Source organism: Hoplias malabaricus, chromosome 9 (assembly GCF_029633855.1).
Source record: "Hoplias malabaricus isolate fHopMal1 chromosome 9, fHopMal1.hap1, whole genome shotgun sequence".
Classification (NCBI taxonomy): domain Eukaryota; kingdom Metazoa; phylum Chordata; class Actinopteri; order Characiformes; family Erythrinidae; genus Hoplias; species Hoplias malabaricus.
In genome coordinates, this window is record NC_089808.1 from 34929666 (window position 1) to 34946013 (window position 16348).

Genomic DNA, 16348 nt, shown 5'->3' on the forward strand with positions numbered 1-16348 from the left:
TTCCTGAATTCAGTTCCTTATAATAGTGCCCTATATAATGAGGAATGTAGGGAATGGTGTATAGAGAGCAATTTCAGACACAGGACATGATATGATTCCAGGAAGACTCCTTTCTGTTTCAGCATGACTATGCCCCTGTGCACAAAGCAAGGTCCATAAGGACATGGCCTGAAGAGATTTGGTGTGGAGGAAATGAGGTTTGTGTGAGTGTGTGTGTGTGTGTGTGATTAAAACCGCTCTTGCTCTGTAGACCTCTATTCAGAAATATCACGACCTTTCTCCATCTGGTCCGTCTCTTTGAATCATTAACATTTATCAACACACACACAGAATTGCCTCCTCTACTTCCACACACACACACACACACACACCCTCTCATCAGTGCTTGGCTTTGAAGAGCACTTCAGAAACTCCCTGTAGACTGGAGAGTTCTCTTTCCTGGCGCACTACTGCACTTTTAACGTCCGTTTAGTTCCTTCTTGTCTACTTCACTGATATACACTCCTCGACTATAGAGTCTACTCTCTCTCTCTCTCTCTCTCTCTCTCTCTCTCTAAGATCAGTGCCAAGTGTGAGCTGCTAGAGGGCTATAAAATGCACTCAGTGCTGAAATGTGGAGAAGTGGAATTGTGTTCTCTGGAGTGATGGAGCTTTGGTGTTTGTGATCCAGAGCTAATCATCTAACATGAGTTCCTGACCTCAATAATGATTATGTGGTTGAATTTCAGAATTTCCTCTGATTCTGTGTGCTTGTGTGTGTGTGTTTATCTTAGGTGATCCTCCGGGCTAAGCGAGGTGTTAGCTACATGGGGGATGTGGTGGTGGATGATATCGCGTTTATAGACTGTGCTCCTCCAGTCATTTCTGGCCTTCCCTGTGAAAAGGATGAGTTTGCTTGCGCTAATGGTCACTGCATCCCCCAAGGCAACATGTGTGACTTTATTGACCACTGTGGAGACGCCTCGGACGAGAACCACTACATCTGCAGTGAGTCACTATGCTGAAATATTAACGGGAAGATGTAGACGAGCTAAAATCTTTCAGATTGACGTCTATACGTCTATGAACTGGAACAGCCTAGTGGCCTGGAGGTAGAATAGATTCTGTACTACACGTTTTATACATGGCCACTCCCTGTTGTGGACCCACTCTATGGAGCATAAAGTAGTTCATTCAGGGACAACAAAACTGATTCAACTTCAGTCAAGACTGAATAGTCATATTGTTTTTAAATTGTATTTTGCTCTTTGTGTATGTATGTGTGTGTGTGTGTGTGTGTGTGTCTCCATTCTCCAGAGGGCATCCATGGCCACTGCAACTTTGAATTTGACCTCTGCTCCTGGAGACAGGTCGAAACAGACACTTTTGACTGGATCATTAAAACAGGAAGGACCCCCACTCCGGGGACCGGACCGTCCACGGACCACACTCTGCGAAACTCCTCTGGACACTACCTTTACCTGGAGAGCTCTTTTCCTCAGGTCAGCGGAGAGGTGGCCCAGATCTCTGGACCAACGTTTAGCCACCGGAGCAGAGACTGTAAGGTGAGAGACTGATGTGAGGTGGAAAAAAAGTACCCCTGAGAGAGTGACATAATATTACACCTAGCCAATATTTCCCAGTGGAAAACAGCTGTAAGAACACAGTTGGGGCCTGAGGGGGAGGGGTTTTGAGATGTTTGAATGTTTAGCTCATTCAGTTCATATGATAATCTCATTTATAACAACATTAAGTTTTCCGTGGTAAAGAGACTGGAGAGGGTTTGATTTTATCTGTGGAGATTTGACTGGACGATGAGAAGCTGGGGTTCCAAAGGTCTTTGGCTAATTTTTTGAGATGATTCTTTAGAACTTTGTGTTTTAATGAATCAGATGAATGAGTATTGAAACTTTCCACAGGGGGGTGTGTGTGTGTGCGTGCGTGTGTGTGCGTGCGTGTGTGTGTGTGTGTGCGTGTGTGTGTGCGTGTGTGTGTGCGCGTGTGCGCGTGTGTGTGTGTGTGTGAATGTGTGAAACTGTCCACAGGGGTGTGTGTGTGCGTGCGTGTGTGCGTGCGTGTGTGCGTGCGTGTGTGTGTGTGCGTGTGTGTGCGTGTGTGTGTGCGTGTGTGTGTGTGTGTGTGTGTGTGTGTGTGTGTGTGAGAATGTGTGAAACTGTCCACAGGTGTGAGTGTGTAAGTGTCTGGGTGAGTGTGTGAGTGACTGGGTGAGTGTGTGAAATAGTACACAGGTGTGTGTGTGAGTGACTGGGTGAGTGTGTGAAATAGTACACAGGTGTGAGTGACTGGGTGAGTGTGTGAAATAGTACACAGGTGTGAGTGTAAGTGACTGGGTGAGTGTGTGACATAGTACACAGGTGTGTGTGTGAGTGACTGGGTGAGTGTGTGACATAGTACACAGGTGTGAGTGTGAGTGACTGGGTGAGTGTGTGACATAGTACACAGGTGTGAGTGTGAGTGACTGGGTGAGTGTGTGAAATAGTACACAGGTGTGAGTGACTGGGTGAGTGTGTGACATAGTACACAGGTGTGTGTGTGTGAGTGACTGGGTGAGTGTGTGACATAGTACACAGGTGTGTGTGTGAGTGACTGGGTGAGTTTGTGAAATAGTACACAGGTGTGAGTGTGAGTGACTGGGTGAGTGTGTGACATAGTACACAGGTGTGTGTGTGAGTGACTGGGTGAGTGTATGAAATAGTACACAGGTGTGTGTGTGAGTGACTGGGTGAGTGTATGAAATAGTACACAGGTGTGAGTGTGAGTGACTGGGTGAGTGTGTGAAATAGTACACAGGTGTGAGTGTGAGTGACTGGGTGAGTGTGTGAAATAGTACACAGGTGTGAGTGTGAGTGACTGGGTGAGTGTGTGACATAGTACACAGGTGTGAGTGTGAGTGACTGGGTGAGTGTGTGACATAGTACACAGGTGTGTGTGTGAGTGACTGGGTGAGTGTGTGAAAAAGTACACAGGTGTGAGTGTGAGTGACTGGGTGAGTGTGTGAAATAGTACACAGGTGTGTGTGTGAGTGACTGGGTGAGTGTGTGACATAGTACACAGGTGTGTGTGTGAATGACTGGGTGAGTGTGTGAAATAGTACACAGGTGTGAGTGTGAGTGACTGGGTGAGTGTGTGAAATAGTACCCAGGTGTGAGTGTGAGTGACTGGGTGAGTGTGTGAAATAGTACACAGGTGTGAGTGTGAGTGACTGGGTGAGTGTGTGAAATAGTACACAGGTGTGTGTGTGAGTGACTGGGTGAGTGTATGAAATAGTACACAGGTGTGAGTGTGAGTGACTGGGTGAGTGTGTGACATAGTACACAGGTGTGAGTGTGAGTGACTGGGTGAGTGTGTGACATAGTACACAGGTGTGAGTGTGAGTGACTGGGTGAGTGTGTGACATAGTACACAGGTGTGAGTGTGAGTGACTGGGTGAGTGTGTGACATAGTACACAGGTGTGTGTGTGAGTGACTGGGTGAGTGTGTGACATAGTACACAGGTGTGTGTGTGAGTGACTGGGTGAGTGTGTGACATAGTACACAGGTGTGAGTGTGAGTGACTGGGTGAGTTTGTGAAATAGTACACAGGTGTGAGTGTGAGTGACTGGGTGAGTGTGTGACATAGTACACAGGTGTGTGTGTGAGTGACTGGGTGAGTGTGTGAAATAGTCCACAGCTGTGTGTGTGTGAGTGACTGGGTGAGTGTGTGAAATAGTCCACAGCTGTGTGTGTGTGAGTGACTGGGTGAGTGTGTGAAATAGTACACAGGTGTGAGTGTGAGTGACTGGGTGAGTGTGTGAAATAGTACACAGGTGTGTGTGAGTGACTGGGTGAGTGTGTGACGTAGTACACAGGTGTGAGTGTGAGTGACTGGGTGAGTGTGTGAAATAGTACACAGGTGTGAGTGTGAGTGACTGGGTGAGTGTGTGACATAGTACACAGGTGTGAGTGTGAGTGACTGGGTGAGTGTGTGAAATAGTACACAGGTGTGAGTGTGAGTGACTGGGTGAGTGTGTGACATAGTACACAGGTGTGTGTGTGAGTGACTGGGTGAGTGTGTGAAATAGTACACAGGTGTGAGTGACTGGGTGAGTGTGTGAAATAGTACACAGGTGTGAGTGACTGGGTGAGTTTGTGAAATAGTACACAGGTGTGTGTTTGAGTGACTGGGTGAGTGTGTGAAATAGTACACAGGTGTGTGTGTGAGTGACTGGGTGAGTGTGTGAAAAAGTACACAGGTGTGAGTGACTGGGTGAGTGTGTGAAATAGTACACAGGGGTGTGTGTGAGTGACTGGGTGAGTGTGTGAAATAGTACACAGGTGTGAGTGACTGGGTGAGTGTGTGAAATAGTACACAGGTGTGAGTGTGAGTGACTGGGGGAGTGTGTGAAATAGTACACAGGTGTGAGTGTGAGTGACTGGGTGAGTGTGTGACATAGTACACAGGTGTGTGTGAGAGTGACTGGGTGAGTGTATGAAATAGTACACAGGTGGGAGTGTGAGTGACTGGGTGAGTGTGTGACATAGTACACAGGTGTGAGTGTGAGTGACTGGGTGAGTGTGTGACATAGTACACAGGTGTGAGTGTGAGTGACTGGGTGAGTGTGTGAAATAGTACACAGGTGTGAGTGTGAGTGACTGGGTGAGTGTGTGACATAGTACACAGGTGTGTGTGTGTGTGACTGGGTGAGTGTGTGACATAGTACACAGGTGTGTGTGTGTGTGTGAGTGACTGGGTGAGTGTGTGACATAGTACACAGGTGTGAGTGTGAGTGACTGGGTGAGTTTGTTAAATAGTACACAGGTGTGAGTGTGAGTGACTGGGTGAGTGTGTGACATAGTACACAGGTGTGTGTGTGAGTGACTGGGTGAGTGTATGAAATAGTACACAGGTGTGAGTGTGAGTGACTGGGTGAGTGTGTGACATAGTACACAGGTGTGAGTGTGAGTGACTGGGTGAGTGTGTGACATAGTACACAGGTGTGAGTGTGAGTGACTGGGTGAGTGTGTGACATAGTACACAGGTGTGAGTGTGAGTGACTGGGTGAGTGTGTGACATAGTACACAGGTGTGTGTGTGAGTGACTGGGTGAGTGTGTGACATAGTACACAGGTGTGTGTGTGAGTGACTGGGTGAGTGTGTGACATAGTACACAGGTGTGAGTGTGAGTGACTGGGTGAGTTTGTGAAATAGTACACAGGTGTGAGTGTGAGTGACTGGGTGAGTGTGTGACATAGTACACAGGTGTGTGTGTGAGTGACTGGGTGAGTGTGTGAAATAGTCCACAGCTGTGTGTGTGTGAGTGACTGGGTGAGTGTGTGAAATAGTCCACAGCTGTGTGTGTGTGAGTGACTGGGTGAGTGTGTGAAATAGTACACAGCTGTGTGTGTGTGAGTGACTGGGTGAGTGTGTGAAATAGTACACAGGTGTGAGTGTGAGTGACTGGGTGAGTGTGTGAAATAGTACACAGGTGTGTGTGAGTGACTGGGTGAGTGTGTGACATAGTACACAGGTGTGAGTGTGAGTGACTGGGTGAGTGTGTGAAATAGTACACAGGTGTGAGTGTGAGTGACTGGGTGAGTGTGTGACATAGTACACAGGTGTGAGTGTGAGTGACTGGGTGAGTGTGTGAAATAGTACACAGGTGTGAGTGTGAGTGACTGGGTGAGTGTGTGACATAGTACACAGGTGTGTGTGTGAGTGACTGGGTGAGTGTGTGAAATAGTACACAGGTGTGAGTGACTGGGTGAGTGTGTGAAATAGTACACAGGTGTGAGTGACTGGGTGAGTTTGTGAAATAGTACACAGGTGTGTGTTTGAGTGACTGGGTGAGTGTGTGAAATAGTACACAGGTGTGTGTGTGAGTGACTGGGTGAGTGTGTGAAAAAGTACACAGGTGTGAGTGACTGGGTGAGTGTGTGAAATAGTACACAGGGGTGTGTGTGAGTGACTGGGTGAGTGTGTGAAATAGTACACAGGTGTGAGTGACTGGGTGAGTGTGTGAAATAGTACACAGGTGTGAGTGTGAGTGACTGGGGGAGTGTGTGAAATAGTACACAGGTGTGAGTGTGAGTGACTGGGTGAGTGTGTGACATAGTACACAGGTGTGTGTGTGAGTGACTGGGTGAGTGTATGAAATAGTACACAGGTGGGAGTGTGAGTGACTGGGTGAGTGTGTGACATAGTACACAGGTGTGAGTGTGAGTGACTGGGTGAGTGTGTGACATAGTACACAGGTGTGAGTGTGAGTGACTGGGTGAGTGTGTGAAATAGTACACAGGTGTGAGTGTGAGTGACTGGGTGAGTGTGTGACATAGTACACAGGTGTGTGTGTGTGTGACTGGGTGAGTGTGTGACATAGTACACAGGTGTGTGTGTGTGTGTGAGTGACTGGGTGAGTGTGTGACATAGTACACAGGTGTGAGTGTGAGTGACTGGGTGAGTTTGTGAAATAGTACACAGGTGTGAGTGTGAGTGACTGGGTGAGTGTGTAACATAGTACACAGGTGTGTGTGTGAGTGACTGGGTGAGTGTATGAAATAGTACACAGGTGTGAGTGTGAGTGACTGGGTGAGTGTGTGAAAAAGTACACAGGTGTGAGTGTGAGTGACTGGGTGAGTGTGTGAAATAGTACACAGGTGTGTGTGTGAGTGACTGGGTGAGTGTGTGACATAGTACACAGGTGTGTGTGTGAGTGACTGGGTGAGTGTGTGAAATAGTACACAGGTGTGAGTGTGAGTGACTGGGTGAGTGTGTGAAATAGTACCCAGGTGTGAGTGTGAGTGACTGGGTGAGTGTGTGACATAGTACACAGGTGTGTGTGTGAGTGACTGGGTGAGTGTATGAAATAGTACACAGGTGTGAGTGTGAGTGACTGGGTGAGTGTGTGACATAGTACACAGGTGTGTGTTTGAGTGACTGGGTGAGTGTGTGACATAGTACACAGGTGTGAGTGTGAGTGACTGGGTGAGTGTGTGACATAGTACACAGGTGTGAGTGTGAGTGACTGGGTGAGTGTGTGACATAGTACACAGGTGTGTGTGTGTGAGTGACTGGGTTAGTGTGTGACATAGTACACAGGTGTGTGTGTGTGAGTGACTGGGTGAGTTTGTGAAATAGTACACAGGTGTGAGTGTGAGTGACTGGGTGAGTGTGTGACATAGTACACAGGTGTGTGTGTGAGTGACTGGGTGAGTGTGTGAAATAGTCCACAGCTGTGTGTGTGTGAGTGACTGGGTGAGTGTGTGAAATAGTCCACAGCTGTGTGTGTGTGAGTGACTGGGTGAGTGTGTGAAATAGTACACAGCTGTGTGTGTGTGAGTGACTGGGTGAGTGTGTGAAATAGTACACAGGTGTGAGTGTGAGTGACTGGGTGAGTGTGTGAAATAGTACACAGGTGTGTGTGAGTCACTGGGTGAGTGTGTGACATAGTACACAGCTGTGAGTGTGAGTGACTGGGTGAGTGTGTGAAATAGTACACAGGTGTGAGTGTGAGTGACTGGGTGAGTGTGTGAAATAGTACACAGGTGTGAGTGTGAGTGACTGGGTGAGTGTGTGACATAGTCCACAGCTGTGTGTGTGTGAGTGACTGGGTGAGTGTGTGAAATAGTACACAGGTGTGAGTGACTGGGTGAGTGTGTGAAATAGTACACAGGTGTGAGTGACTGGGTGAGTTTGTGAAATAGTACACAGGTGTGTGTGTGAGTGACTGGGTGAGTGTGTGAAATAGTCCACAGGTGTGAGTGTGTGAGTGACTGGGTGAGTGTGTGAAATAGTACAGAGGTGTGTGTGTGTGAGTGACTGGGTGAGTTTGTGAAATAGTACACAGGTGTGTGTTTGAGTGACTGGTTGAGTGTGTGACATAGTTCACAGGTGTGTGTGTGTGAGTGACTGGGTGAGTTTGTGACATAGTCCACAGCTGTGTGTGTGTGAGTGACTGGGTGAGTGTGTGAAATAGTACACAGCTGTGTGTGTGTGAGTGACTGGGTGAGTGTGTGAAATAGTACACAGGTGTGAGTGTGAGTGACTGGGTGAGTGTGTGAAATAGTACACAGGTGTGTGTGAGTGACTGGGTGAGTGTGTGACATAGTACACAGGTGTGAGTGTGAGTGACTGGGTGAGTGTGTGAAATAGTACACAGGTGTGAGTGTGAGTGACTGGGTGAGTGTGTGAAATAGTACACAGGTGTGAGTGTGAGTGACTGGGTGAGTGTGTGACATAGTACACAGGTGTGAGTGTGAGTGACTGGGTGAGTGTGTGAAATAGTACACAGGTGTGAGTGTGAGTGACTGGGTGAGTGTGTGACATAGTCCACAGCTGTGTGTGTGTGAGTGACTGGGTGAGTGTGTGAAATAGTACACAGGTGTGAGTGACTGGGTGAGTGTGTGAAATAGTACACAGGTGTGAGTGACTGGGTGAGTTTGTGAAATAGTACACAGGTGTGTGTGTGAGTGACTGGGTGAGTTTGTGAAATAGTACACAGGTGTGTGTGTGAGTGACTGGGTGAGTGTGTGAAATAGTCCACAGCTGTGTGTGTGTGAGTGACTGGGTGAGTGTGTGAAATAGTCCACAGCTGTGTGTGTGTGAGTGACTGGTTGAGTGTGTGACATAGTACACAGGTGTGTGTGTGTGAGTGACTGGGTGAGTGTGTGACATAGTACACAGGTGTGAGTGTGAGTGACTGGGTGAGTGTGTGAAATAGTACACAGGTGTGAGTGTGAGTGACTGGGTGAGTGTGTGAAATAGTACACAGGTGTGAGTGTGAGTGACTGGGTGAGTGTGTGACATAGTACACAGGTGTGAGTGTGAGTGACTGGGTGAGTGTGTGAAATAGTACACAGGTGTGAGTGTGAGTGACTGGGTGAGTGTGTGACATAGTCCACAGCTGTGTGTGTGTGAGTGACTGGGTGAGTGTGTGAAATAGTACACAGGTGTGAGTGACTGGGTGAGTGTGTGAAATAGTACACAGGTGTGAGTGACTGGGTGAGTTTGTGAAATAGTACACAGGTGTGTGTGTGAGTGACTGGGTGAGTGTGTGAAATAGTCCACAGGTGTGAGTGTGTGAGTGACTGGGTGAGTGTGTGAAATAGTACAGAGGTGTGTGTGTGTGAGTGACTGGGTGAGTTTGTGAAATAGTACACAGGTGTGTGTTTGAGTGACTGGTTGAGTGTGTGACATAGTTCACAGGTGTGTGTGTGTGAGTGACTGGGTGAGTTTGTGACATAGTCCACAGCTGTGTGTGTGTGAGTGACTGGGTGAGTGTGTGAAATAGTACACAGCTGTGTGTGTGTGTGAGTGACTGGGTGAGTGTGTGAAATAGTACACAGGTGTGAGTGTGAGTGACTGGGTGAGTGTGTGAAATAGTACACAGGTGTGTGTGAGTCACTGGGTGAGTGTGTGACATAGTACACAGCTGTGAGTGTGAGTGACTGGGTGAGTGTGTGAAATAGTACACAGGTGTGAGTGTGAGTGACTGGGTGAGTGTGTGAAATAGTACACAGGTGTGAGTGTGAGTGACTGGGTGAGTGTGTGACATAGTCCACAGCTGTGTGTGTGTGAGTGACTGGGTGAGTGTGTGAAATAGTACACAGGTGTGAGTGACTGGGTGAGTGTGTGAAATAGTACACAGGTGTGAGTGACTGGGTGAGTTTGTGAAATAGTACACAGGTGTGTGTGTGAGTGACTGGGTGAGTGTGTGAAATAGTCCACAGGTGTGAGTGTGTGAGTGACTGGGTGAGTGTGTGAAATAGTACAGAGGTGTGTGTGTGTGAGTGACTGGGTGAGTTTGTGAAATAGTACACAGGTGTGTGTTTGAGTGACTGGTTGAGTGTGTGACATAGTTCACAGGTGTGTGTGTGTGAGTGACTGGGTGAGTTTGTGACATAGTCCACAGCTGTGTGTGTGTGAGTGACTGGGTGAGTGTGTGAAATAGTACACAGCTGTGTGTGTGTGAGTGACTGGGTGAGTGTGTGAAATAGTACACAGGTGTGAGTGTGAGTGACTGGGTGAGTGTGTGAAATAGTACACAGGTGTGTGTGAGTGACTGGGTGAGTGTGTGACATAGTACACAGGTGTGAGTGTGAGTGACTGGGTGAGTGTGTGAAATAGTACACAGGTGTGAGTGTGAGTGACTGGGTGAGTGTGTGAAATAGTACACAGGTGTGAGTGTGAGTGACTGGGTGAGTGTGTGACATAGTACACAGGTGTGAGTGTGAGTGACTGGGTGAGTGTGTGAAATAGTACACAGGTGTGAGTGTGAGTGACTGGGTGAGTGTGTGACATAGTCCACAGCTGTGTGTGTGTGAGTGACTGGGTGAGTGTGTGAAATAGTACACAGGTGTGAGTGACTGGGTGAGTGTGTGAAATAGTACACAGGTGTGAGTGACTGGGTGAGTTTGTGAAATAGTACACAGGTGTGTGTGTGAGTGACTGGGTGAGTTTGTGAAATAGTACACAGGTGTGTGTGTGAGTGACTGGGTGAGTGTGTGAAATAGTCCACAGCTGTGTGTGTATGAGTGACTGGGTGAGTGTGTGAAATAGTCCACAGCTGTGTGTGTGTGAGTGACTGGTTGAGTGTGTGACATAGTACACAGGTGTGTGTGTGTGAGTGACTGGGTGAGTGTGTGACATAGTACACAGGTGTGAGTGTGAGTGACTGGGTGAGTGTGTGAAATAGTACACAGGTGTGAGTGTGAGTGACTGGGTGAGTGTGTGAAATAGTACACAGGTGTGAGTGTGAGTGACTGGGTGAGTGTGTGACATAGTACACAGGTGTGAGTGTGAGTGACTGGGTGAGTGTGTGAAATAGTACACAGGTGTGAGTGTGAGTGACTGGGTGAGTGTGTGACATAGTCCACAGCTGTGTGTGTGTGAGTGACTGGGTGAGTGTGTGAAATAGTACACAGGTGTGAGTGACTGGGTGAGTGTGTGAAATAGTACACAGGTGTGAGTGACTGGGTGAGTTTGTGAAATAGTACACAGGTGTGTGTGTGAGTGACTGGGTGAGTGTGTGAAATAGTCCACAGGTGTGAGTGTGTGAGTGACTGGGTGAGTGTGTGAAATAGTACAGAGGTGTGTGTGTGTGAGTGACTGGGTGAGTTTGTGAAATAGTACACAGGTGTGTGTTTGAGTGACTGGTTGAGTGTGTGACATAGTTCACAGGTGTGTGTGTGTGAGTGACTGGGTGAGTTTGTGACATAGTCCACAGCTGTGTGTGTGTGAGTGACTGGGTGAGTGTGTGAAATAGTACACAGCTGTGTGTGTGTGTGAGTGACTGGGTGAGTGTGTGAAATAGTACACAGGTGTGAGTGTGAGTGACTGGGTGAGTGTGTGAAATAGTACACAGGTGTGTGTGAGTGACTGGGTGAGTGTGTGACATAGTACACAGGTGTGAGTGTGAGTGACTGGGTGAGTGTGTGAAATAGTACACAGGTGTGAGTGTGAGTGACTGGGTGAGTGTGTGAAATAGTACACAGGTGTGAGTGTGAGTGACTGGGTGAGTGTGTGACATAGTACACAGGTGTGAGTGTGAGTGACTGGGTGAGTGTGTGAAATAGTACACAGGTGTGAGTGTGAGTGACTGGGTGAGTGTGTGACATAGTCCACAGCTGTGTGTGTGTGAGTGACTGGGTGAGTGTGTGAAATAGTACACAGGTGTGAGTGACTGGGTGAGTGTGTGAAATAGTACACAGGTGTGAGTGACTGGGTGAGTTTGTGAAATAGTACACAGGTGTGTGTGTGAGTGACTGGGTGAGTTTGTGAAATAGTACACAGGTGTGTGTGTGAGTGACTGGGTGAGTGTGTGAAATAGTACAGAGGTGTGTGTGTGTGAGTGACTGGGTGAGTTTGTGAAATAGTACACAGGTGTGTGTTTGAGTGACTGGTTGAGTGTGTGACATAGTACACAGGTGTGTGTGTGTGAGTGACTGGGTGAGTGTGTGACATAGTACACAGGTGTGAGTGTGAGTGACTGGGTGAGTGTGTGAAATAGTACACAGGTGTGAGTGTGAGTGACTGGGTGAGTGTGTGAAATAGTACACAGGTGTGAGTGTGAGTGACTGGGTGAGTGTGTGACATAGTACACAGGTGTGAGTGTGAGTGACTGGGTGAGTGTGTGAAATAGTACACAGGTGTGAGTGTGAGTGACTGGGTGAGTGTGTGAAATAGTACACAGGTGTGTGTGAGTGACTGGGTGAGTGTGTGACATAGTACACAGGTGTGAGTGTGAGTGACTGGGTGAGTGTGTGAAATAGTACACAGGTGTGAGTGTGAGTGACTGGGTGAGTGTGTGAAATAGTACACAGGTGTGAGTGTGAGTGACTGGGTGAGTGTGTGACATAGTACACAGGTGTGAGTGTGAGTGACTGGGTGAGTGTGTGAAATAGTACACAGGTGTGAGTGTGTGTGACATAGTCCACAGCTGTGTGTGTGTGAGTGACTGGGTGAGTGTGTGAAATAGTACACAGGTGTGAGTGACTGGGTGAGTGTGTGAAATAGTACACAGGTGTGAGTGACTGGGTGAGTTTGTGAAATAGTACACAGGTGTGTGTGTGAGTGACTGGGTGAGTGTGTGAAATAGTACACAGGTGTGTGTGTGAGTGACTGGGTGAGTGTGTGAAATAGTACAGAGGTGTGTGTGTGTGAGTGACTGGGTGAGTTTGTGAAATAGTACACAGGTGTGTGTTTGAGTGACTGGTTGAGTGTGTGACATAGTACACAGGTGTGTGTGTGAGTGACTGGGTGAGTGTGTGAAATAGTCCACAGCTGTGTGTGTGAGTGACTGGGTGAGTGTGTGAAATAGTCCACAGCTGTGTGTGTGTGAGTGACTGGGTGAGTGTGTGAAATAGTACACAGGTGTGAGTGTGAGTGACTGGGTGAGTGTGTGACATAGTACACAGGTGTGTGTGTGAGTGACTGGGTGAGTGTGTGAAATAGTACACAGGTGTGTGTGTGAGTGACTGGGTGAGTGTGTGACATAGTACACAGGTGTGTGTGTGAGTGACTGGGTGAGTGTGTGAAATAGTCCACAGCTGTGTGTGTGTGAGTGACTGGGTGAGTGTGTGACATAGTACACAGGTGTGTGTGTGAGTGACTGGGTGAGTGTGTGAAATAGTACACAGATATCCCTCTGTGGGGTGGTGTAATCCAGCCTAAATAATATAGCTGGAATTCAAGGCTGGATATCGTAGAGGAAAAGCCAGTGCCAGTGCATTCCTGTAACAAATCTGCCCTGAAAGAGCACCACAGTTTAAGGTCAGAGTAAGAGATGGGCATTTACGTGGTCAGTAGGGTCAGTATACAGTAAGCGCAGAGCTGCAGTTGTGATGGTGGTCTCAGAGGAACGGAGTGTGTCAAGCTGTCTGTGTGATACTAGATCACATCAATCAAGCACTGAGCCTCACTGACCCCTTACCTTCACCACCTCACACCCATCAATCACTCCATCACACACACACACACACAGAGAGAGAGAGAGAGAGAGAGAGAGAGAGAGAGAGAGAGAGAGAGAGAGAGAGAGAGAGAGAGAGAGTAAACCGACTGACATTTGTTGGTGTAAGAAACAAATGTCCAAAAGTTTATGGACACTAAAGGAATGAACATAGACTATTGTCCCCTTTTTGTTTCTACTCTTCCGGGAAGCCTTTGGACCAGATCTTGGACGGTTTCTCTCAGGACTTAATGGCACTGACCCTGAAGGACATTAGGAAAGTCAGAGTCTGACTGTTGGATGATTAGATCTGGAACACAAACCCCGCTCGATATACATCAGCCACAAGATTAAAACCTCTGACAGGTGGATAACATTGATATCAACTTCAAGAACTGACTGTTCACTTGCTGCCCGCTTTATTCCACCCACTGACAGGGGCCACTGCAGAGAGATGCTCAACATCATTCGCTTCACCTCTCAGAGGTTTTTAATCTTGTGGCTGATGGGTATACGACAAATATAAGAAAGACAAATCGGGAGAAGGGATTTGTCATGCTATAGAATGCCTTTGTGTGTGTGTGTGTGTGTGTGTGTGTGTGTGTGTGTGTGTGTGTGTGAAGAATATCTGTCAAAGCAGCTGCATGATTCAACTGAGATGCGTCTAGTCTGACAGGCATGACATGCAGACATCAATCAAGTGTTCATGCACCATGTAGCTCTGTGTGTGTGTGTGTGTGTGAGAGAGAGAGAGAGAGAGAGAGAGAGAGAGAGAGAGGGAGAGAGAGGGAGAGAGAATCAGAGTGAGAGAGACAAAGAGAAAGCGAGATAAAGATGATCAGCTGCCTGCCAGCAGTCCATCCTCATATCCACCTACAGAACTAATCAATCACACACTGACAGAAGAGCCAATTATACACAAGCACACACACACATACACACACACACACACAGAGAGAGAGAGAGAGAGAGAGAGAGAGAGAGAGAGAGAGAAAGATACAAACATATAAAAGAGAATATAGGGAGAGAAGAATGTTGTTTGAGTGCTATTTTATAATCTCTATTTTGCACATATTATTTTTGCTGGACCGCCTGCCGGACCGGTCTAGGAGAGGCATTTTCCCTTACTGACTGACTGACTCCTAATGCTGAAAAGAGTATGCACGAGTAGGAACTGTTAGTGCAGCCATATTTCACAGAGAGAACTTAAGGTGGCACCACTACACCGTCTGTTGTTAGTTCAGTCATATTTCACATTCCAGTTCATGAACTACATTTGGAACCGTTCGGCGTATTTCCACCAAAATAAACTTGTTCGTGTACTGAAAATTCATTCACAGTTGGGACCAAATAACAATAAAAAGTTCTTCAGCATCAATAATAATAGCATGTGGCTGAATATTAATAAGTAAATAAGTCAGGACTACACTCCGTTTGTGTGTGTTTCTGGGGCTGTGTTTGGCGTGACAACATGAGCATTGGCCAGAGCTTTGGCTCTGCGTTGGTTAATTCACAAGCTCAGTAGGACGGATCTCAGCAATATTTACACACACATTATATCTGATAGAGAGAGGAGGACTGCTGAATGTGTCTTATTTCACATGAGTGTGGGTTTTTGCTCGAAATACTGTAAAGGGAAGTGGTGGGGAGACATTTTGTGGCGTTAGTGTGTTTAGAAAACTGTATGGATGCGCACAGCCACCTTAAACTTTACGCAATTTAACCTTGTACATTGAATAAATAAGTCATTGAAATTCTTAAAATCCTTGGTCTTCTTTGTTCTTTGGTGGTAGATCATTTAGTATTTATTTTTAAATAAAATGAACAATGAAAACACTGATTCTGGAGTTATATTTAATGAACATTTCTCCTGTTTTTAGTCCTGCCCTCCATATTTTCTGTACAACACAATCGTGTTAAAAACCACATGTAAACAAAGACCAATCATAAAGCACCAAAGCTTATCCAGATCATCCAAAGGTATGTATTTTAGGTTTTCCTAAATAAACACCTCTGTAACAATGGCTATATGGCTAATGGTGGTCTTGCATAATTAGGCTTTCCTAGTTTCTCTTTGCTCTTGTTCTTTATCTACACACTGACCACTGGTAAAGCAATTGCAAGCCCTTAAAGCTGTCTTTGTTCTTTGCTATGCATTCACTTTATTAGAAACCCCTAATCAATGTAGTTTCTGGTGCTGTTGTCTGGACATTTTGCGGCTCTCAATGTAACAAAGACACTGATGTGTAAAGACAATGTGACTGATTTACTGTCCATCAACCAAACATGCTTCCTCTGAGACACGAGGCCCACCCACCACTTCTTTGTGAACTGTCACTAATTTAATGCCAGTGAACATCTCGTGCACTAGAGAAGATCCCAAACCGCCAGGATCGGTCCCATCAGACAGACGTCTATACCAGTGAGTACTGTGAGTGGAGTAAAATGGAGGAGAGGTGGTGCCCTCGCACTCACCCGGAGAGCGAGGATGACTGTGCTGTGTAGAACCCCTGAGCCTTGGATGACTGAGGCACTGCTGGTTACACTGACAAGTGAATGGAGGTAGAGGGGTAGGGCTTTCTAATACATTGCATTATTCTGTGTCTTCCAGATGGTGTTTTATCTGCATATGTCCGGTGAGGGCAGTGGCACCTTGAGTGTGTATCTGACCTCAAAGTCCTGGCGCTCCCCGCTCCTCAACCTCCACGGTCACCAGGGAAACTACTGGGTCAGGCAGGAGGTGGTCCTCTCCTCCAGTGAGCACTTTCAGGTCATGTTTGAGGGCAAAGTGGGCCAAAACGGACGAGGGGACATCTGCCTCGATGACATCACCTTCTCACCTGGCTGTCTCCTTAGCAACAGTGCCAAGACAGACTCCACCCCTCCACCTCCCTCTGGTAGGGTTCATTTCTACTTCAGCAGGTCTTT

At 47.2% G+C, this 16348-nt stretch overlaps 1 protein-coding gene across 1 annotated transcript in view; it reads left to right on the forward strand.

Annotated features, from left to right (window-relative positions):
* malrd1 (MAM and LDL receptor class A domain containing 1) overlaps window positions 1-16348 on the forward strand; it is a 93081-nt gene that overhangs the window by 26578 nt on the left and 50155 nt on the right. The window contains exons 16-18 of the mRNA XM_066680271.1: window positions 774-987; window positions 1297-1544; window positions 16032-16317. Coding sequence (XP_066536368.1) covers window positions 774-987; window positions 1297-1544; window positions 16032-16317 — 748 coding nt within the window. The remainder of the gene's footprint in view (window positions 1-773; window positions 988-1296; window positions 1545-16031; window positions 16318-16348) is intronic.